The 21,693-nt window shown below is 44.8% G+C and overlaps 1 protein-coding gene across 2 annotated transcripts in view; it reads right to left on the bottom strand.

Moving 5' to 3' along the window:
• Nucleotides 1-21,693, bottom strand: part of LOC117143153 (G protein-coupled receptor kinase 2) — a 47,626-nt gene that overhangs the window by 18,291 nt on the left and 7,642 nt on the right. For both annotated transcript variants that reach the window (XM_033307652.1, XM_033307653.1), the window contains one exon: nucleotides 5,664-6,095. In XM_033307652.1, the coding sequence (XP_033163543.1) occupies nucleotides 5,664-5,715 (52 nt within the window). In that variant the 5' untranslated portion in view covers nucleotides 5,716-6,095. The remainder of the gene's footprint in view (nucleotides 1-5,663; nucleotides 6,096-21,693) is intronic.

The raw sequence follows: 21,693 nt of genomic DNA, 5'->3' as shown, positions 1-21,693 counted from the left end.
TTGATGCTTTTAATTTATGAGTCTGGCACGCTTGTTGCAGCACCACCCCTCCCCGCTGCCCCACTGCCCACCCGCTGGCAAATTAAAACAAGAATCCAACATAATAAAAATAAATTAGAACTGGAGCCAGGCGAGAGGAGCGTAAACAAATATCAGAAGGATAAAAAGCATTTTGCATGGAATTTCGCCGGGCCTTTGTTCCTCCCATCACGACCCCATATAAATAATGCACAGTATAAAAAATTAATTGTCAAAACAATCAATAAATTTGCTTTATGGTCCCGGCCGACTCCACTGGACGTAGACGTGGGCTCGTGGCAGGCTAATGGCGCTTAAGTCGCCTTGCTTATCGGTCTTGCGTATCCGTCGGTCCAAGCCCCCGTCCGAATCTCCCCGGCCATATTCGTCTACTATATATAATGTATAAATCCGACTGTTTGCCGATCTGCCCGCCTGTCAGTGGGCAGCAACAGCTGCCGCCGGCGGCGTCTTTGCTTTTCATTTTTATTTTGGGCATAGCCGACAGCCAAAGTGAATAGATTCCAATTTATTTTGTATATAATCCGCACGCCCCCCAGACCACCGAACAGGTAGCGTGTGTCGAGCTCAAAAGATACAGGTAAAATGGTGTGCACATGCGGGTATCTGTATAGTATGTGCTTCCATAGTAGACCAGTACAATAAATTATATTTTAAATGTGATAGCTTGGAAGCATTTTGGGTTAGACATGATGTATGCGTTTGAATTGCTCAGACGGTAAAGTGTTAAAGTGCGTAAGGAATTGTTATTGGCAGCCAATGAGGAATACGACTGTTATATTATTTATAAAAAATGAACCCGTTCAATATGTATTGTTTATTTCATTAGATTCGTTGGGCTGACAAAAAACGATTCCGCGGCTGGCCAACCCACATCGATTTCTAGTCCCCCGCATAGTGATTCAATTACTTCGAACTCCGGTTATTCTCGCATGAAAATTTAAAACATTAATCATACGCTCCGGTGACCATTGGCCATCACGTTACAGGGCGACGGAGCAAAACGCTGTAGCAGGATCGGAGTTGTGTGTACATGAACCTGTCGTCTCTGCGGTCATTAGTGCATGCATTTTTAAGTATGTTGGGGTCACAGCTGCGCTACTGGGTCACCACGTGCCACCTGCCGCATTTTCCTCTGCGGTTCTCCGCAACATGTACGTATTACCTTACGCGATATTTCATGTGGCAAGATGGGAGTGAACGGGGCAAGTTCTAATCGTAATCAGAGAGCTTTCACGACGGATCTGCATACGGAGAGCCAAGCCAGGTGAGGTCGGGGATTCCCTGCGGTGGTTTTCCATAATGGGATTCCTGAGCTCAAAACTAGATTGAATCAGATATGCAAAAGCAGAGCATAAAACGCTATCAATTCGAAGACAATATACAATCATAAATATCCATTTCAATCAATTAGGAGGGAAATCAAACGTTTTGGGAGACAAAAGATGAGCGACGAAGACGAATGGACCACCTCTTTGCCAAAAAATTGATTTGAATACTCATATTTCGCTTACTACGTGTGCGCTCCATCGACAAAACGATTAATTATTCCGATTAAATATTCATTTGCTGACGAAGCAGCGCGTCACTTAATACAGCGATTCGATTCTCGAACCTCGGGGGTCGACGTTTCGATGTTATTTCTTATTGTTGCTTTGCCGTTCTGATTATTGCCGTTTGCCTACGTCAAAAACAGTTTTTATCCGTATCTGTATCTGTCTCTGCCTCTGTATCTGTATCTGAGTATCTGTGCTTGAAACTCCCCCGGCAGCAGCTACCGGTTTTGCAAAAGCAATCTCTCGAATTCCCACAGCAGCAGCGCAAAAAACAAAAACACACATCGTATAAACATGGTATTCTCTGGGCTAGATATATGTTTGCATCATATGAGTTCAACATTCGCGAACGAACGGGTATATCCGTTTTTCCATGGCGGAAGCTGGAAAACTCGCCCTATAATCCCCGATAGCTTAAGCTTGGATCGTCATCACAGCATAACAGCATACTTTGTGGAGGAGGAAAATAAGAAATATCTAAGGACAGCTGCAGTTTTCTTTAAAAATTGTAAGGTACCACTGTGTCGATCAGAAATTACCCCATAATTAAGTGCTCGACAGTCGCACATTACTTGTACGCGTCAAAGTGCTAATGAATATTGTTGATGCCCGTCAGCGGAAATGTTAACTGTTCGGATATCTGGAATTAGTTACAGGGAGCTAACGCCCCACGTTCTTTGCAGCTGCTCTTCGTTGGTGGCACTTTACATACACAATTAGGGCGAATGTGGTGCGTGGCAACAATCAATGTGTCTTCAATTTGCCAAACAACAATCGTTTTGATTGCAATTACCCACAAAGGGCGAGGGGTTCGCACAGACGCAGTTTCGTCGTGATTAGTTGCTTCCCGGGGATGTGGGTGGTACGTGCTGCAACTGCAGATGGAGCAGAGGCCAAAGGCCAAAGGGCACCAAAGACAGACACCGCAGACCGCAGAGGCTCCCCCTCCCCCCTCACCACCAGGACACCATCCGACATCCTGCCAGAGATTGTGGGTTTGATGAGCTGCCCAACTGGCCAACTGGCCGAGTTGCTAGTTGCCCACTCTGCCCACTTTGGCTTCCCCAGGTTTGCGTGCGATAATTAACATCTAGATTTTGAAACTACTCAACATACATACAACATAACTGGGGCTTGTTAGACCCGCCCGATAAAGAGACCGGCCGCTGGGGACCACTTGAAATGGATTCGCGTGCTTCTCCGCTGTGTTGCGTTGCCCACGCTGCGGCCACTCACTTGTTAACTTGGCCAGCGGTCAATGAACCAAACGCTTTTCCAGTTGGCCAATGCACCTGTCGCCCCCCCCAAAAACAAACACACTCCAATACACGGAATAGGATCACAGTGCACAGTGAAACATGTACTTAATATTTGGTGTGTTTGATCCCGATTTTTGCTCCACTAAATTTGAGCCAGAAATGGATTCGAGACATCTAAAGCCACCGCCAAACAAGTGGCGGCTGCTGTTTCGCAGTTCGGCGATAAGCTTCTGGCTCTGCTTTAATTGTTCACTTTTAGTTGGCGGGGATTCTAATTCGCTATCGCACTATAAATTCCACTCTTTATGGCACTCGGTCCAGCTGATAACTGGAGTGCAGCGGCAAACTTTTGAGCTGGGACCAAATTAAATTTCTCACTTCATTCCGACTTGAAGAGGAGTCTTCTGAATTTCAACGTCTGCCTCTTGGTATAATCAGCATTATGGCCGGGCATTAGGGTGAAATTTATGCGGCCATGGCGACGCTTTGCCCCCTCAACTCCCCGTCGACCGCAAACCATTTTAATGCGACGTCATTTTAATGCCACGAAGAAGACTTGACTGGCGAAGGAACGAGAAAAACTGGCGGAAGAGGGCAAGAAGTGGGGAGGGGGGTTGGAATAACAGACCAGCTCAGAACTCAAACATAATTTTCCCTAATGCCAGCACAAAAGGAAAGCAGTTTGGCATTTGCAGCCATTAAGGAATGCATTCAATTAGCCAAAACAACGCTATCGACCGGCTGTTGGCCTGTCGTCCGAGGGGCGTGGCCTTCCAGCTATTGGATGGAACCGCAATCACGGATTGCCACAACACTATCGCACCACTTGCACCACTTGCACCACCAACGAACGGCCACAGTCCCTGATAAGCCGCCTCTGTGACGCACTGCTTCCGCGGGGTGACGTAGGTCGCTCCAGACCCCGGCTCCGACATCCGACCCCTGATCCCGATCCGATTCGGTCCCACACATGTTAATACTGCAGATAGCATCGACGCAGGCCGACAATCTGACAACTGATACGGGAGAACTGCCTGCAGATCCCATTTGACAGGCAACGACTTCTACTTGACTTGCATACTCGTTACTGGGTATCAAATTAAACAGGGCAACAATTGCTAATAATAATTGCAGCAATCAGCTTGTACTGCTGATTGATTAATTCATTAGATTGCGGTTTCAGCTACTCTCTTTAATAATAATGCATTAAATTTGATCCTTCGGCCGCTTCTCTACTCAGCTTCCAGTAAGTAAGCTGCTCCTTCTGGAGAGTGTAAGTGCAACAAAAGTCCTGTACATCCCGGAGTTTCCGTACCACCAATCTGACAGCAATAAGTCCTTGTAAATGAGCGACTAAGAAACGAACAATCATCCCTGCTCCTTACATTTACATTTGCATTTGCTTGCGCACACTTTAGCCGGAGTACAACATTCAGCAATAACTTTGCTAGCCAGAAAATATGACGGGCACGACCAGAAGTTTTCCGGACCAGGAATAAAGGAGAATAGCAGAATGGGACTGGAAAACTTTATGGCAATGGATTTTCCACTCGTTGCCGTCGGCTGTTGGCGGCGCGGCTTCATTTCAGGCCATCCACCTCCCCCCGCCCCGCTCCCCCTCCCCACCCACCAAAGACAAATTCACTTTCTGACTCGTAAAATGTATTGCAAATGTGTATGCTCATCCCGCTCCGGAGACATTTGCCTGGCAGCTTCTAGCCCATTGCCATTCCGCTCTGCTCTAAAATATTACATTACTACGAATTGAAATTTTGCGCACGTTTCTGTCATTTAAATCTGTTGAGGCGGCCCGAAACCAAACGAACCAAAGTATCTGGTCGGCTTGGAAGGGAAGGGAAGGGGAACTGCTTTTACTATCTGGCAGACGGCAATAAAATAAATAACATTTAAAATGAAATATTTGATTGGGCGCATGCAGAAGGCAATACAGGCGGGCGATACAGTCAGTTGGGGCATGCAACATGTTGGGATGCGCACGGTACCGACGTCAGCGAGTGAAGGTGACCTTTGCTGGCGGCTCCTTGCACCAACTTCTTTCTCCGTCTAATGCATAACTTTGCATAAATTTCCCACAACCTAATCGCCAAAGTTGACTCTGCTGTAAATAAACAGAACAATGGCGCCAAACAACAAGGATGTGGGCGGAGTTACCCGAGATGACAGTGAACTTGGCGGGGCATGGGCGGGGCCGGGTCCGGGTCCGGGGGCGTGGGCCCTGCAATTGAAGTGTGACCTCGATAACGAAGTGAAGTGTATCTGCGGGAGCGTCCGTCGAATAGAGCACTTAAAGCCCGGCACCATGGAGCATGAAAATGAATAAGTTGCTGGAGCGCAAACATTTAACGCTTCATTAACTTTAGATAAAGCCCAGGACCAGCCCGAGGAGCGACACTTCCCCCACATCCGCCCCACAGTCGATGGGAAAATTCCAGCCCAACTTCAGCGCCTACAATTAAACAGACCACCTCCCGCCCCCTTCGGTGCGGCAGATGGGGCAGCCAAAATCGATGGCAGGTGACAACACGGACCTCCTCAGCACTTCACCACTTCAGCACGTGCCCTGCAAAGAAGTGGCACAATTTGGCGAATCTAAAGATGCTCTACTGTGGCAGAAGAATGGAATTCCATTCAATTGAATTAAAGCCACTTTTCGTAAGCTCGTTGAAGTGGCCAATTGAAATGTCCTGGATAAAACTACAAGGCACATATTAAAGCTTTCCTTTAAGCCCGATAAATTATTTGTTCAAGTGCTTAAATATTCACTTCCTCGGAAAATAAAGCCACTTACCTTCTCTCGCTTTCAAGTAGACCGTATTGGCCACAATATTCTCTAATTCCATTAGTTCCAGGTTGGCGGTTTTTTAATGAATCCTTTGGCGCTCCCGAAAAATAGTCGCAGTCACACTGGCTGGTGCTCCCTTTGATCTTTCTCCTGTGTGTGGCCTTCGCTGGCTCCTTTGAACAGGGATCCCCTTCTGCGTTCTGGTGGGCAGGGCGACTCCTTAGACTTGCAAATCTACGGCTGGCTGGCTAATTTGTGGCCGTCGTCTGGCGTCCAGCGTTGCGGTATTTGGCAGCAGGGTCTCGGTTTCAGACACAGGCGTCATTTAGTTTCAAGATTGAAAGTTTCGCAAGGCCGAAAATGTGCCCTTTTTGCCAGTTGAGCCAATTTGCGCTTGATTGAATGCTGTAAAACCGTCGGCCAATGGATTTCCTCAATCTGCAAGGGAATGTAAATATCTTGGTTAATTTGGTTTGACAAGGGATAAAGGAGATCCTTTTGCATTCAGTGCGATTTCAATGGCAATCAATTAGAGTTGGCACAACTTTCAGATTTCCCTTTCAACATTTTCTTGTACCATTTGCCTGGTTTAACCCTTGCCTAACATTTGCTCAATGACTCTTTATCAAATAATCTCATTCCCACTGCTGCTAAAACTCCCCTTTAGACAAAATTAATTATATTTTCCGTAATGCTGAGCGAAAGCCACAATACCCTTTTGGCTGTTCGTAAATATGAAGTATTCACGTGTGCATACCATATACACCATTTTATCCTTGGCTTTGTGGCTCAAGTTCGCCTTTTGAGAGCAGTTGGTACACGTAATGTCTACGTGTACTTGTTGTCTTACCTGTTTGTGACAAAAGAGCTGCGTGCCTTCAAAAACTTTGCATATCTATCATATGCACACGGAAAAGTATTTGGAAATTCGTAGTCAACGAAATATAAATTACTTCTATAAGCAAGTATCAAAAAAGATCGGAAAAACCTAGAAAAATATATGTAACGTCCCTTAAAATAATTAATAAAAAAGGTGAGGAAATGCATGCAATACAATTTGCATACCATACTCATCTAGAAATACGATTTTTGAATAATATTGATTGAAGTATATATCGATTTTTTTGCTTGTGTATTTCTAGGCGTGAGTGAGTGTCATGTGTGTGTGTTCGTGTGTGGTTGGGACCCAGCAAAAGCAGAGAGGAGGGGCAATCGGGCTGGAAAGCCACAGCATACTTAGCCCACCTTGTCGGCTGTTGGCCTTCTGGAGGTGTCAGTAATGTTGCGGTCGACAGTGTGTCGCATTTATTAATCATGGACGCACTGACAGGGCAGCTCCGAGGTACGGATATCTACAGTCGATGCTGGGAACCCTCTTCCCGAGTGGGAGCATTCCCCACTACGTGTGGGAATGTGGCAATGCTTTGCGGACTCGAGTGGCTCGAGCAACTAATAGCGAAATAATTGAATGACACAAGCTTTCTTCTGCTGCGCAAGGGCATTTGCATGTTTGAAGGGGCTGTATGATTTTGAAATTTCTTTATTGGAAATTCAGTTTTTATGGCACTTATCAACTCCCATGTGCGTCATAAAGCTGTTGCTGTTGCTCTTTCGTGCGAATTGAATTTATTGGATCCTCGCATAGACGGCTTTTAATTAAAAATGAACTCATGAAGCCACACATAGATCTATTTGTTTCGGAACAGCCAGCCAAACCGCACCATCGCACCATGTGCTGGAGGCACATCCATCAAGGCAAGTGTGGCGGCCATGCGAGTGTTTATTTTCCAAACAAATTTCAAGCAAAAACAGCGGCCACTTTTTGCAGCCCGCGTCCAAATTAATTGTATCTGGAATGTGGCAATCAAGCTAAAAATATTTGGAGCCCTCTCTAATAAACATGGCTTCTACGGGCGCCATGTATTATTCAGGCTGGATATGGGGAGGTGCTTTCTAGTAGCACCCACAAGTGGAGTGGGCCCAGATTGCAGAGCATCGACGACGTGTCCTGTCTATTCCATGATGGAGCAGAGCCGAGCACGTTAAAAGCCTCTTTATTGAACATTTGCGCCATTAGGCCCGTTTGCCAATGCTCCTGCTCCTGCTCCTGATGCTGTTGCTGCTGTCACGACGACGTTGGCATAAAAAACTCAACCGCCAAACGACGTTGTCAGTCATCCAGGCATACACATCATCCACACCCCCACCATCATCCACATCCACACTCACACTCTCATCAACTTTTATACAGTTGGCCACGTGTGTGCCTGCAGCAAGCGACGCCATTATGAAAATGCTGCGAAATGGCGCAAATGTGCATGGGCTCATAACGAAATTAAGCGGCAGCATTACAGCCACTTTTTCAACACTTCCTGGAAAAGAGGCAACAAAGCTAGCTAATGTCGTTTTCTCTGTTGCTTCACACTGATTTCGATATAAAAAATATAAAGGCGTATCAATCTTTCAGTCAATAATGTGTGTTCTGCGTAAGAAAAGATTCATTTCTAAGATAGTAGCTTAATCACTTGCAATTGCATAACACTTGGAAATTTGAAGGCTTTTGATGAGTCACACAAGGCTTTGCTATGGATTATTCTAGGCAAACTACCAGGCCCGTAAATCTAGTTATCCACAAAGTGAAGATTGTTCCCTCAGATAATCCCTCCAGCTCACATCCAATTAGGGTTTCCTCAGGGTATCCATGTTTCCACAAGGCCCGAAGCTGCCGCCATTACCATTGACTTGTCCCGAACCGCGCACCTTTGTCACCTCGTCGCAGGCAAATTGCTCCTATCTGTCCCACTTTGTTGGGCATCCAAGCATCTCAGTATCGGGGATTTGGGCAAAAGGGGTGGCTGGATGTGGGTCCAGGAAGCAGGGGGTGCGGAGTATCGACGACCGACCGACATCAGTTTAGGAGCGCATTAACTAAATTATGGAGAAGAGCAGATGCCGTCGTTTGGGCGGTGTAAGCAGCCTCAAGCATTCAAGCTATTGACTTATTAATTAAGACAAAGCAGCCAGCCAAATGTCAGCCCACGGAAGAAGGCGCGGGGAGGGGGCTGGGTTGGTTGCCTGAGACGAGGCATATCATCCCTTATCACATTTATGACAGTCATGGCCATAACCAGAGCTTTGGAATACGTCAATTTAAATGCCAAACGCAAGCCTCCACGTCTTCAGCGCACTGAGAGAAGTATCTTAATCTTAAGCTCATTTAAAAGTGTCCACAAGCATGCAATAATGTATTTTGTATCATTGAGCTTGCAACTCTTGCAAATTTATGGATTTATCCCCCGCTTTACGTCGCGATTTTCTCGCAGTGCAAAGGATCCGCTCGCAATACACCACGGCACATGCATAGTCAAGTAGGCAAGGGCAGGAATAGCGACGCGAAGGAGCAGTTTGGAACTGTCGGAGGACAACCTCAATCATGGGAATGCCCAAAACGGATATCCTCAGCGCGTTTTGCCCGACTCCGTGAGTTATGGAGTCGCCTGCATCCTGTTTCTGTCTGCATTTTGCTGCTGATGCCAGCAAAAAGCGGAGCAAATAAAGAGCCGCCGGCTAAAGCGAGTCATATAGCCCACTTGGCTTTCGTTTTTATTCGCTGCCTTCCTTCCGTACATTTTTTCCATCTATTTTTCGGGTGCCCACATATTTTTGTGCTTAAGCTTCGTCATGGTTGCGCCACCCAGCTCGACTGCTTCTTTCTGGCTGGCTTTCCCACTTTCCCGCTTCTCCGCTTTCCCCTTTCAGCCGTGTTAATTTCGCTCTGAATGCGCAATTTATTTGCGTTAAACTTGGACGTGCATGTGGGCGGTCGGTCGGTCGTTTGGTTGGTCGGTCTATCCAATATGTGGTCGCCTCTATATCCCACTCCCCGGATTCTGACTTTGGCTACGACTGGGTGCGGCTTCCCCGACTGGCTGGCTGGCTGGTCGGCAAGGATCAACTTTTCGCCAGGCGCCCTGTGGCACGGCGTGTCCTTTGCCTCCGTGCAGTCGCACATACGTGCAGAGGACTCCCTCGAAATGAAAATGTTTTCACTTTAATTTGCAGTCGCTGCAAAATTTTAATCAGCTCTCCCCCTCGCTGACTCTGTGCTTTGTCCGCCACTCTGTTTTCCCATTTTCCGCCTTTCTTAGCATTATGAGTTCGTAATTAGAAATGCGAGGCGATTTGGTGAGCGGCCAAAAATGGTGGACAATGCTTAAAAGGAAAGCGGAACGAAAGGCGTTTTGCTTTGAACATTCTTGAAGCTATTCAAGCGGAACTAATTTAATCAAAATCTATTTGTGAGAAGCCCACTAAAAACTTAAACACAATAAGATCCCATTAACGGAGTTATAATTTTGAGTTTCCGAACTCCTTCCCAAGCAACCCCATGTAGAATCATCTGGTTACAATAGGCTGAAGTTAGCACAGTGATAATTTTCGCATTTCCCGCTCTGCCCCTTCGGAAATAAAATTCCCACCGCTTGTGACAAGCAAACACAATTCGTATTTGTGTATACTTAACTGCTCAGTCGACCGCAAAGACGTGTCAGTAGGTGTTGTATAACATTGCAGTCGCATTAACACATCGAGGGGAGCTGACGGGTAGGTCGCCAGTTAAGACGCCACAAGTATGTGGTTAGTCGGGCCAATACTCGATTGACTTATGATAATGGAAAGCGGACGAGAGCCAGCGTCACAGCATCCGCAGGCTAGATATCGGAAATTGGAGACAAGAAGAGCTATAAAGAGCACCTTGGAAATCCAGTTTAAACCGCAGAACAGATTTTTTAGATTGGCTAACTCTTAAAGATGATATTTTACATCTGGGCAGTTCCTGTCAACAAAGCGCTGAGCCCGTCTTTATTCTATGAAATATGTGAGGAGCCAGATTGTAGCACGAACGAATCTGGAGCAAGTAATCCATGTCCAGTATGCTGGACTGGTGTCATTTGTCCTGCTGGCAATCAATAAGGCAGCGCGCCAACAACTATGCCAAAAATGACCCAGTTTGGCAGAGAGTCCGGAGCCACAGACCCTCGGCAAGGACATCAATGCAGCTGCCAAGCGAAGCCATTTCTCCTTCTGCCGCCCCTTCCCCGTTTTAAATTTTCCTGGCATGACAGCTATGCGGTGTGGGTTGGAAAACAAGTGAGACTGGTCGAGATTGGTCTTGATTGGTTCTCGGCTTCCGTTCCCCCACCTTGTGGAGCCGCTGCTCATTTTTCTTCTTTTGAAAAGGGTTGAGTTAGAGATCCCAGCAGGAGGAAATTATGATTCGACCCGCATTGCGAACGATTGAGCTCTAGTCACAAAACACGTGTCTGCAGGTCCAATCTCCCGGGAGACTCGGCTGCCATTGGAAACGCTTCGAGTTGTTGGTGGAATCGAGATACTCTTCAAAACTGCAGCACTGAAGCGTCGGATTGCCAGAGGTCCTGGCTCAGATCACGTATGTCTGGATGTCCTGCCCCGACTGCTTCGACCTGTTTGCATGCATAATTTGCCCCTTCACTCAGATATGCATATGCAAAGAGGAGCCCCGCACATATGGTGCATACTCCTTGTGTGTGTGTGTGTAAGGGTGCGTGTGTGTGTGTGCGGATGTGAAGAGTGGAATGCTTTTTCGTCCTTTATTCATGTTTCCTTTTTTGATTTCCCCAAACGCTGTCACCGCTCGGCTCCCAGGACTCCCTCTTTGCTAATTTGCGCTTTAATAAATTTCATTTGAATTTTGTGCACAATGAACTCTCGCGTAATTTGATTAGAATATATGTGACACGAAAATGTTTCGCAAAACAAAAAATTTTCCAATTTAAATTGTATATTATTTCTTTGGTAAGCCTTTTGCACTTTATTCGTACATTTACTTTAAAAACTTATAATTGAAATATTGAAATATATAGCTTTTAGAAAACAATTGTCATTGGTGTGTGGTTTTTCCCCAGAAACAATGTGTTTCCATTGCAGATCGCTAAATTTTGTTTGAAATTTTTCTTCGTTCATTTTCTGAAGGGTTTGCGTGTGTGTGGAAGCGCACAACTTATGATTTATGCATGTGGGTCATTGCTGTCAACACAAAGTGAAATAAGGCAAACATATTGCCGCCGCCCTGGAACAATAACAAGGCACGGAGACCGGATGCTGGGCGGGAAGAGGAGGAGAACCTTCGGATTTTATGCCTCAATAGGCCCCAAAATACAAACACAAACATGGGCACTTGTGCGAGGAGCGCCTCCGCCCAAGCCGAAAAGTATTTAAACTTATGCAACATTTCCAAGGAGGCCCATCGAATATTTATGTAAGAATGATTTATGAATATAACATAAGACCTGGCAAACCTAGGAAATGCGGTTGCCCGCCTATTTCTAAATATTAATTGAAAATGATGGAAAAATATACCCGGCCAACATTCGCTGCCTTTTAATTTGAGCGACTAATCAGAATGCCTTAAATGCCAACGGGCGTATACGCAATTTCCGTGGACACATTACCAAAGCATACTTTTGAGCGTTTCATCAGCTGTCAACAGAAACAAAGGCAGAAACAAATCAATGGTTTATTTGCTTTCATCCATTTATTTTGTCTAGGGAATCTTCTATTATTTTATGTTGAATTTTTGTGGATAAGGCTGCTAAGTGAGCTGGAAATGCATTTTCTATTATAAATTTGAGTTTCTGAAACTAGTTTACAGCGTATTTTTAGTACTTTCTGGGACTGCAGTTGAAACTTTATGATTGCTCCAATTTTACCCTAGTAATACAAGAAGTTTTACCCCTTCCCAGTACTTTCTCAAACATCAAAGCGAGCGAAACTCATCGTTTTCCCTCTTCACATCTAAAACATTTTGATAGACTTTTCGAAGCACTTTTCCGCCACGGCTTTAGCTGTTGCCCTGAGTGCGATTAGCATATTTTCTCTTAGCTACTTAAAAATCGATTTATGCGCTGCCACAAAACAGCATTGACAGGCAATTAAAGACTCCGAAAGAAAGCTAATGAAATTTTTGGTCCTGGAGAAACACAAGACTGTGTGAAAGCACAAAGCACAACGCACGCATCATCGACATTTTTCTTCCTTTCACTCCCGGGTTTTAATATTTTTTGGCGCCTGCTCTCTGCTCTGTGCTCGTCCTTTGATGATCAATGGCAGTAAAGAAATAGATTAAAAGTCCATTAAATTACTTTTGTGCCTCCAATATCAATGCCAGTGCTTCGGGGCTGAACTGGAGCAGTGAAGCAATGGATGCCATTGAAATTTATTGCATCCCAAAAAGGGGAAAAATTAAAAGGACTATAAAAATAATGGTAAGCATCAAGCTGGGCATTTCAAAGGAATAGACCTCTAGATACCCTGCAAATATTTCATTGTCTTACAAAAAATAAGTGATAAGCAGAAGGAGAATAATTCCCATAAATTATAGAAATTTAATCCTTTTATTTCATATTATATTTATTGAATGCTTATGCCACAGAATCGAAAATACTTTTTGCTACCACATAGCATTTGTCTAGGTTAATGAATGCTTCTGTGCCGCTGTGTGTGCCAACACCCAACGCGACTCCCAATGCGAAGCATAAATAATGTCATAGATAAAAAGCGAAGGTACGCCGAGAAGTGCAGAGTGGCAGCGAGTGGCGGGCTTAAGTATTCAAAGTATTCAAAGCGAGCGCGGAGTAAATGATTCACAGCCTGCCAAGATATATGAGCTCCAGCAATTGCAAGTTAAATATTTACAAGCCACCGCTGGCGGAGATGCCACGAGTAAATGCCATGTGCGTGCGACTCTCTTATCGGCGAAGTTATAAATTGGGCTTTAAGCAGCCCTACCTTTTGGCTGGCGCTTTATGGCGCCCATAAAATATGATGGGCCCGATACCCAGATCCAGCTACCACCAGACATCCTGCCGCATTTCGGCTCGCTCACCTATGTAATTGAATAGAGCACTCCCATAATGAAGTCGACTGGCTGTCGGAGCAGCTGAATCTCGATGGGACCGCAAAGCCAGCAAACATCGCAAGCATTTGCCTTCGGGCAGCCAGATGAGGAAAACCAAGAGCAGGAGCACGGGCCACAGCCTGGGCAGGAGCAGGATTTTCATTTTCGATGTATTTCGATGGTAGTTGGTAGCTGGAAAAATGCGTCTGCGGTTAACAGCAGCGCCCGACCATCAGTCTGTGTATGTTTGCATCAAATAAATGGGCAATACAGACAGTCGAACGGACAGGAGCAACAACCCTCGGGCGGCGATGGACACGGAGTTATTCAATCTATTTGATGCCGGGCACGCTGGCTGGCTGGTCCTGGTTAATTTGCACCCCGTCTCGCTTTAATTGCCGGTCGAAAGGATTGGCAGACCGACCGGCTTTGATTAGCTCTTAGACAAATTGCTTTTGGCGCTCACTGATTGCTAACAGGGCCACTTTGCGGGACTTATTAATGGGCGGGGATTATGAATGCGAGAGGCAATCAAGCGGCTGACAGATCCTGGTCAAGTCAAAAACAATCAAACAAACAAACAAGAACACAAACTAGACCAGCCCACATCGCATCAATAAAACCGAACTGAAGCCGAAGCTGAAACTGAAGCTGATGGCCGACAAGAAAACACGTTTGGCCGGCTCTTAAGCTGGCCCATTACCGCTTGAGCTGGCCTCTTTCTTGGCCTCTTTCTAGGACACTTGAACTTGGCTTAGGGGAGTTTACGCTTCATTGAGCCATGAGATTTCATTAATAAAAAATGGCAAAAATGGAAAGCAGCCCCGGGAACGAGAACGCCTTGGAAAGCTGCAGGGAAATGGTTAGCAGCTTTGGGGGCGAGGTGGCAGGCGGATTTAACTATTCATGAGCGAAAGTCGCAGTCGAGCACACAAAGTGGGAATGATGGGCGGGAGGCATCAGGGTAAACACCATGAAAAATAAGTGGAGACTCTGGAGTGGGGGCATATCGCAGATACTAAAAGGAATAATAAAGTATACCCTAACACCCGAGACGGGTACTCCAGAAGTGTTGTGAGCTAGATCGAACGGCGGAGAATTTAAAGGTAAATCACTCATCCTACTTAAGTTTTCAATTCCCATTAAATTAATTAAACCTACTTATTACTCCTTTTACCTTATGCAACATTGCAGCTAACATAGTTAATGGACGCAAACCTGTGCAACTTTCATCCCACATCAAATGTGATTCAGCACTCTGATCGGATGGACACCACCCATAATATCCGACTGTCAAGGGCCTGCGAGCATTCACGACCGGAGCCGAAATTGGAAAAACATGTTCTCCGATGCCGAATGCCAAATCCAGATGGTGGTGGGGGAGTGATCCAAGATGGGGGAGCAGGCTGACAGACAGTCCGTGAAAAGCGGAAGCATGTTCCAACGGTTCCTGCGCGTTCAGCTGCGAACAGCGGGACAAAAGCCATATCCATGTACATACGTATGTATAGGAAGTAGGCTCCGAAAGATAACTGAGCTGGGCCAATGGGAAATGGGAAATGGAAAATCTGCGCCTGCTGGTGGCCGGATTTTCTCTAATTTCTGGCGCTGGGGGCGACATTTTAATTGAAATGTACGTGGCCCTAATCAACAGAACAAAAGCTGGGCGGTGATTGGGGAAAGCCCATGACCCTCGCTCGCCTGCAGGCCAAGTACAAAACAAATTTCTGGGAAAACTCTACGACATGTTAACAGCAATCAGGAGCAGGGAACGTCCAGCTACCAACTACCAGATACCAGATAGCTTATTACGAAACGCTTTTGGCCAGGCAATCACAATAACAATTCCTGCACAAATGTGTGCGGGGCAAATACTTGTTTGCAATATTATGTAGATTACAGCCGAGAAGGTTGCGTTCGCTCGTTTCATTTCGGTTCCGTTGCCTCCTACATTGAGTTCATAAAATGTCATGACCATAAACCCTTTCTCAGACGATTTAAGCCAAAGCAGCGAGAGGATTTGTTGGGTTACAGCGCTCAAGGTTTACGAGCCAACTGGATTTAATTCTGCGAAACTGTGCGGCCACCGAAATGGCCACACAACTTGACTGAAATCGACTCGCCTCGCCTTGACTTTTCGCGACCCACACTTTCCCAAGTATATATTTTCATTTATCTCCGCCCTATTATTTTCCTTTACTCGACATTTTCGAATGACAGTTCCCTTCCCTCCGCAAAGTTACTAGTTTTTTACCCAGTTAGTGCGAACAGATAACTGGTCAAACTCAATTAAGCGACTTTTTGTTTACACTTTTTTCAGTTCCCCCGAGCTGTGTGCCACATGCCACATGAAAACTAAATTCTCAACCACACAAAACAAAATGACTATATACGAGTATACATACGTAGTTCTTTCTTAGAACTCGCACTTTAAATGCGACACAAATAATCAGATAACCCCAGCATGCGTCAAAAAAATACATTTCTGTTGACTACATCGAATTGTTTTCGTGAAAAAAACCCAAAAAAATCAAAAACTAAACAGCAGGGAAATCGCAGGAGTAGCGTAATAACTAAAAGATAACAAATACAATAATAATAGCCAGCTCATTCACAATTCGAACAACCCACAAAAATTGTTGTGCGCATAAATCTTAACTATTTAGTTTAATAATGAATTTCCGCATGAATTATTTGCGGTGACACTAAGCTAATTAGCATTTGGCAAATTCCAAGCAGAAATTACAGCACCGACTAATGGCCTGGATAAATTGGTTTGGGACTATGCCAACGGCCATGTTCCCTGCACCCAATTGACGCCATTTTGGCCCACTTTGTTGCACTCATTATTAGCATCGCACCGTGCCACTGCCACGCCCAGAAGTCGAGGTCATCGGAGGGCAGGAGCCATAATTGGCCAGAGGCTAACGCAAGTGCATAAATCTGGTTAACGAGAATGACCAAAAGCCCCACGAAAATCAATACAATTAGGTTTATGAACGTTGCAAGGGAGCGGAATGTGTATTGCAAAGTTTCTAATGATTTTCGTACTCAAAAAGTATGATACTGGTGGTTTTACCAGCCACAATGGCAACCACTACTCATGCAAAACAATAGCACGAAAATGGTTTCTATTTAAATATTTTATTCAAACGATTTTCTATTCTCCTGGCTTTCCGACACCAGCCATATTTTATTATTATTTATGCAAAAGCTCTTTGGACTGCAACTAAAGCAGTGTAGAATGCAAACAACATGAAAACTTTGTAAAACCACTTTGCCATTAATAAAGAGAATCCATTAAATGAAATGAAAATAGCCCAGTTGGCGAAACAATTTTTTTTAAGCCAATAGAACTCATTATTAAAACGAGTTCTGCAGTAAGTAAAGTAAGTATAACAAACACTTGTATTTAGCATTAAAGTAAATCTTTAAACACAAATAGAACAAGTACAAGCAACTTTGAAAACTTCCTAAAAGGGATTTCACTTTATGAGGCTGTTTTGAAGAATTCCTCATTCATTAGAAGTTTTGTTTCGTCAACACAACAATTAGCTGCAATTAAAGTTCGGTAACAAACTTTCGAACCAATGACAAAATCAGGCTTGGGCAACTTTCCAACTTGGCCAACAGCATAAGAGGGTCGAAATGCATTCGGTGGGCATGTGTCAGCTGTCAGCTGCTAATCAGCAAACAGAGGAGACCACTCCATGTCCGGCTTACCAAGTAAGGTATGAAATGTTCCTCGAAAAATCTCGCTGAGAATTTAATTTGAGCAGAAGCTGAAGTTGAAGCTGAAGCTGAAGTTGAAGTTCGAGCTGGCAGTTGGCAGTAGAATGAAATAAATTGCACAGAATGCTGAATGCACACGAGTAGCGTAATATTTATGCAGCGGAAGCTTCGCAGCTCCAGAGATGCTTGGCTGCATTTCAATGGCGAGTGTGTAAACACCCTCCCGAAATCATACTCATACATGCATATCGTTCGTCTGCACCCCAGCTGGAAAATAAGGGAGAATTCTTGCAAATGAACACAAAATGGGGGAAAAATTCGAATAAATTAAAAGCAGGGGCGTATGCGAATAGCGAATGCCCCGCAAGTGGATTTTGAGTGCTCTGGAGAACCTTTTGAGCTCAAGATCCTCGGGCTCAAATCCCGCTGGCATACCCTGCAAATACCCAGTGCATAAAAATAAGGAAACAACAACGGGCGAGCCAAATCTTTTGTATGCAGCACAAAAGAAGCGAAAGCAGCGAAAACCAAAGGCAGTCGGAGTCGAGGGAGCGACAGCCTGGCAAACACCAGTCAGGATAAGTTGCCAGAAAGGGCTAAGGACCCCAACCCGAACCAGGACCAGAAACAGGACATCAAACTGTTCCTGAGCTGAATTTTTTCCGCTTTTTCGGTGGGAGTTGCAACTTAAATATTCCAGTGACGCCTTGAAGGAAAAGTCATTGGCCTTGCCTCCTCCAGCTTTCCGTGAAGAACAAAAGCGGCAAGCCAGAGGAAGCTGGAACGGATGGAAGCTCATTAGGTGCGAGCAATCAGCGATTGACTTGTATAACCTAACCGCCATGGAAATCGCAGACGTGTATAGCCAAGCCACATCATATGATAATCATGTGACAATTTCGTTCTTTTGTGATTGCACTGGGCGTTGAGTCACTCGCGTTTGTCCTATTGAAAAATACAATTAGAAGTGCGCGGCAACAAAGTGTCAGCAAAGAGTCAACAAATAGCAAAAAACAAAAGCAAAAGGCAATCGTTTGAAATCGCAATAAACTAGCTCCCCAATTTGCATGGTGCGAAAATTATCGAAGCACGACAAACGCAATTGGGCCATAGACATCAAAGTCAAATATCCAATCCATGTAGACATACACAGATTTCCGACGGAGTGGGTGTGCGAATCGCGGATGGCGGATGAAGGTGTGACTTCAGATGAATCACTTTCGAAAGCGCATTTATCTGAAGGTGTTATGTGGATCAAGGACTGCGCATGGGAAAAACTGGGCCAACACAAACCCACTGATAACGAATCGCAGACAAAGTGATTTATTAACCTCTTCCGGCAATCAAATATTAGTATTAGTAGCCGTCGAGAATTAATCACAAGAATTAAGAACAGTAGTTGATTGGTTCTCTAATTTGGTCTAACTTAGCGTACTGACTCCAACCATTCGCTCCTGCTCCATATCTCCCTTCTCGATCCCGATCTCGATCTGCGTAAATATTTATGGTCTTGACAGCCATACACGCATGACGCTCACTGTTCGCTCGCCCCATTTGATCGCCGCAATATGGCACTGGAATTTGTATATGCTTATTGTTATTGTTGCCGCTTTGAACAGTTCCATTCATTCGTGATAGCTGCCATACATTCCAGACGACTTCGCGTCAAGCCTTCCATTCATGCGGATTGGGGCGGAGCGGCCTGGGGGGCGGGGCAGCGGCAGAGGCTCAGCGATTCTGTATTGTGTATTCTAATGGGAGACCTTGGGTGAGTTGGGAAACAACTAAAAAACGAAACAACAACGACGGCGACAGATCCCTCGATGCTGATGATGATGATGATGCTGATATGGGGGGCTCCGTTCCAAACGCCGTGGTCCGCTTGCGAAATCGCCTTTTCGTTGTGATTTTCTCAGCCGACTTGTTTTCTATTACATAATAATGAGCGTAATTACATTAAAACGTAAACACGGCCGTGCAAACCGCAGCAAAAACAAAAAATAATGGGCGCAATAAATAATTCGCTGCTGTTTTAATTATAACCATTGCAAATGTAATTGAAAACGTTGATGCTGGACGGCGAGCGAGCGAGCTGCTATGAATAATTGGATATTTAAATAAATATTTTACGACTTTAGGCTATTATCGGAAATGGACTTAAAGCAAATGTTATTTTTAGCTGAGTGTGAAAAAGGATTAATAATTTATTAGCACCCCAAAGGCAGGTTTGTCAATTTGTTATTCCCAGCAGCGAGCTGAAGAATCGAAATAAATTGCTTTTTTAATACAATCCACTTTTCCCCACTTAGCCCGCAAATCAAGCTGATCATCTGGTCGTGAACCTGACAAATTATTTGATTATTTGCTTTGGCCAGACAGACAGACAGATATAAATATGGCTCAAATGGCGAGCCACCCACATATTGGTAGCAATAATTGCCAAGGCCCGCGCTTTGCTTTGACCAAGTCGGCAACTTGGCTCCCACCACCACTGGTCTGAATAGAAGTGAATAAAATGAGGTAAGGCCACCTGTGTCTACTCCTTCTTTCTGCCATTCTGTGCGTGTCTGTCAAACTTCATTTGAATACTATGACGATGTATTATTGACATTGTGTACATGTTTTAATTTGGCATTTGCCGCCGGCCCCGTTTGGCCCCCTCCCCCCGCCACCTGCTACTAATTCAAGGAGGAACGGCGAACAAAAAATAAATAAAATAAAAGCGGTTTGTGCTTGACGTCACAGTGACGTCATTTCGAATCGACAGCATTCACCACATCGCTGCATAAACATTCATTTAATCATTCCATTCCGAAGTGTCTAAGCAAGTCCAAGCGCCGCCTGCTCAGAAACAGGTTCTTTCCAAGCTCCCACGTCGTGAGTGTTTCAATATTATTGGACTTTCAAGCGATACTTGTCTCCAAAAAAGCACTCAAGGCACGAGGCATATCATAAATGTTTAGAATCCTTCGATTTCAAAAAACACACATATGAGCTGAAAGGCTAAATCATTCAATTTATTTCCACACATTGCGCCCTACTTTCCGTGGAGCAGCGAAACACGTTGTATATTGAATATTACCATAGACAACTGAAAGCTCCAATCACTCATACTCACGATTTTCCGTTGCGAATTTTAATTTATTGATCGACATGATTGAGATTTTCATCTGCAGCCGCCGACTATTTGCACTTGCTGGCTGCACAAATACAAATAGTTTGTGCATTTGTTCCATTTTCCAGAAATACATTTATCATGTGCAAATATTAGGAGCGCTCGTTTAAAATATTCTTAAATAATATTTTATTACTGCCGCAGTTCTGTATGCCGAATCCGAATCGGAATCCGCCGCATGTTTACATTTCATTCGAGTTCGCAGAGCTCTTAATTTAGTTTTATTTCTGGCCATTTGCATTAATTGCTAGCGACGGCCGGCGCTTTTAATTGATTTTTCAACACAAAGTGCATGCGATTTTAATGGAAACTTGAGGCATTTCATTTTGAATTCAACGATGTATACCCGCCCGCCCGCTGCGCTCGTTCCTACTTATTTATTATTATTATTTTTGCGCATTACTACTAGTATTATTTTTTGGCACAAGGCTGCCGATTGCGTAAAAAGCTTGTCGTTGGCCATTGCTGCGCTTTTATGAATGACCGTTCGCCGGTCAAGTCGTTTGGATCTACATACATGAGCACACAGACCTCGTGTCGTAATTGCAGCTGATACAAAAAGCCAAAACAGCCACGTCCGATTTGTATAAATCTCCGTCTCCTAATCGAAAGCCAAACAAATCGGAAATCGATCGCCCTCAGCCTTTTGTTTTTCCAAGTTTTACATGCCCGCGCTAACGAATTTATCAATCAGCGAAACAACAAGCATTTGTTGTTTTTTTATTTTGAATTGAATGCCAACATAAATGCAATGGCAGCACGTAAAGCGATTCTCCATCAGCACGGTATCGAAATTTCCATTTCAATTTCCATGTTCCCTAATGACACAACGTCCTCGTCGATGTCCCGATGTTGTCTTTGATCTCTTTTCCTGCCGCATTAAGTGTTACACAAGCTACTAAATGCTTAATTATGATTTTAACATTTCGGCACTTCACTCCGCCCCGAGGAGACTCACGAATTCTGACCTGTTGGCCAGGAGGCCAGCCGTCAGTTGGCTCGAAGATGAGTTGAGCCGGCTTGGCTGTTAAGTAAATGTCAGGTCACCGGACCTGGCCAAATGGCCCAGCCGAGGCCGACAGCCAAGCCAACAGAGCAGATGACGCCAATGCACAGGGACAACTGGCAATCTGCGATGCCCAGTTGGGACAGAAAATAGCCAATGGCCTTATCGGTGGTATCCAGACGACCAT

Source organism: Drosophila mauritiana, chromosome 3R, assembly GCF_004382145.1.
Source record: "Drosophila mauritiana strain mau12 chromosome 3R, ASM438214v1, whole genome shotgun sequence".
Lineage (NCBI taxonomy): Eukaryota > Metazoa > Arthropoda > Insecta > Diptera > Drosophilidae > Drosophila > Drosophila mauritiana.
Note: the sequence above shows the minus strand (reverse complement) of the source record. Positions and strands in the feature narration are given on the sequence as shown.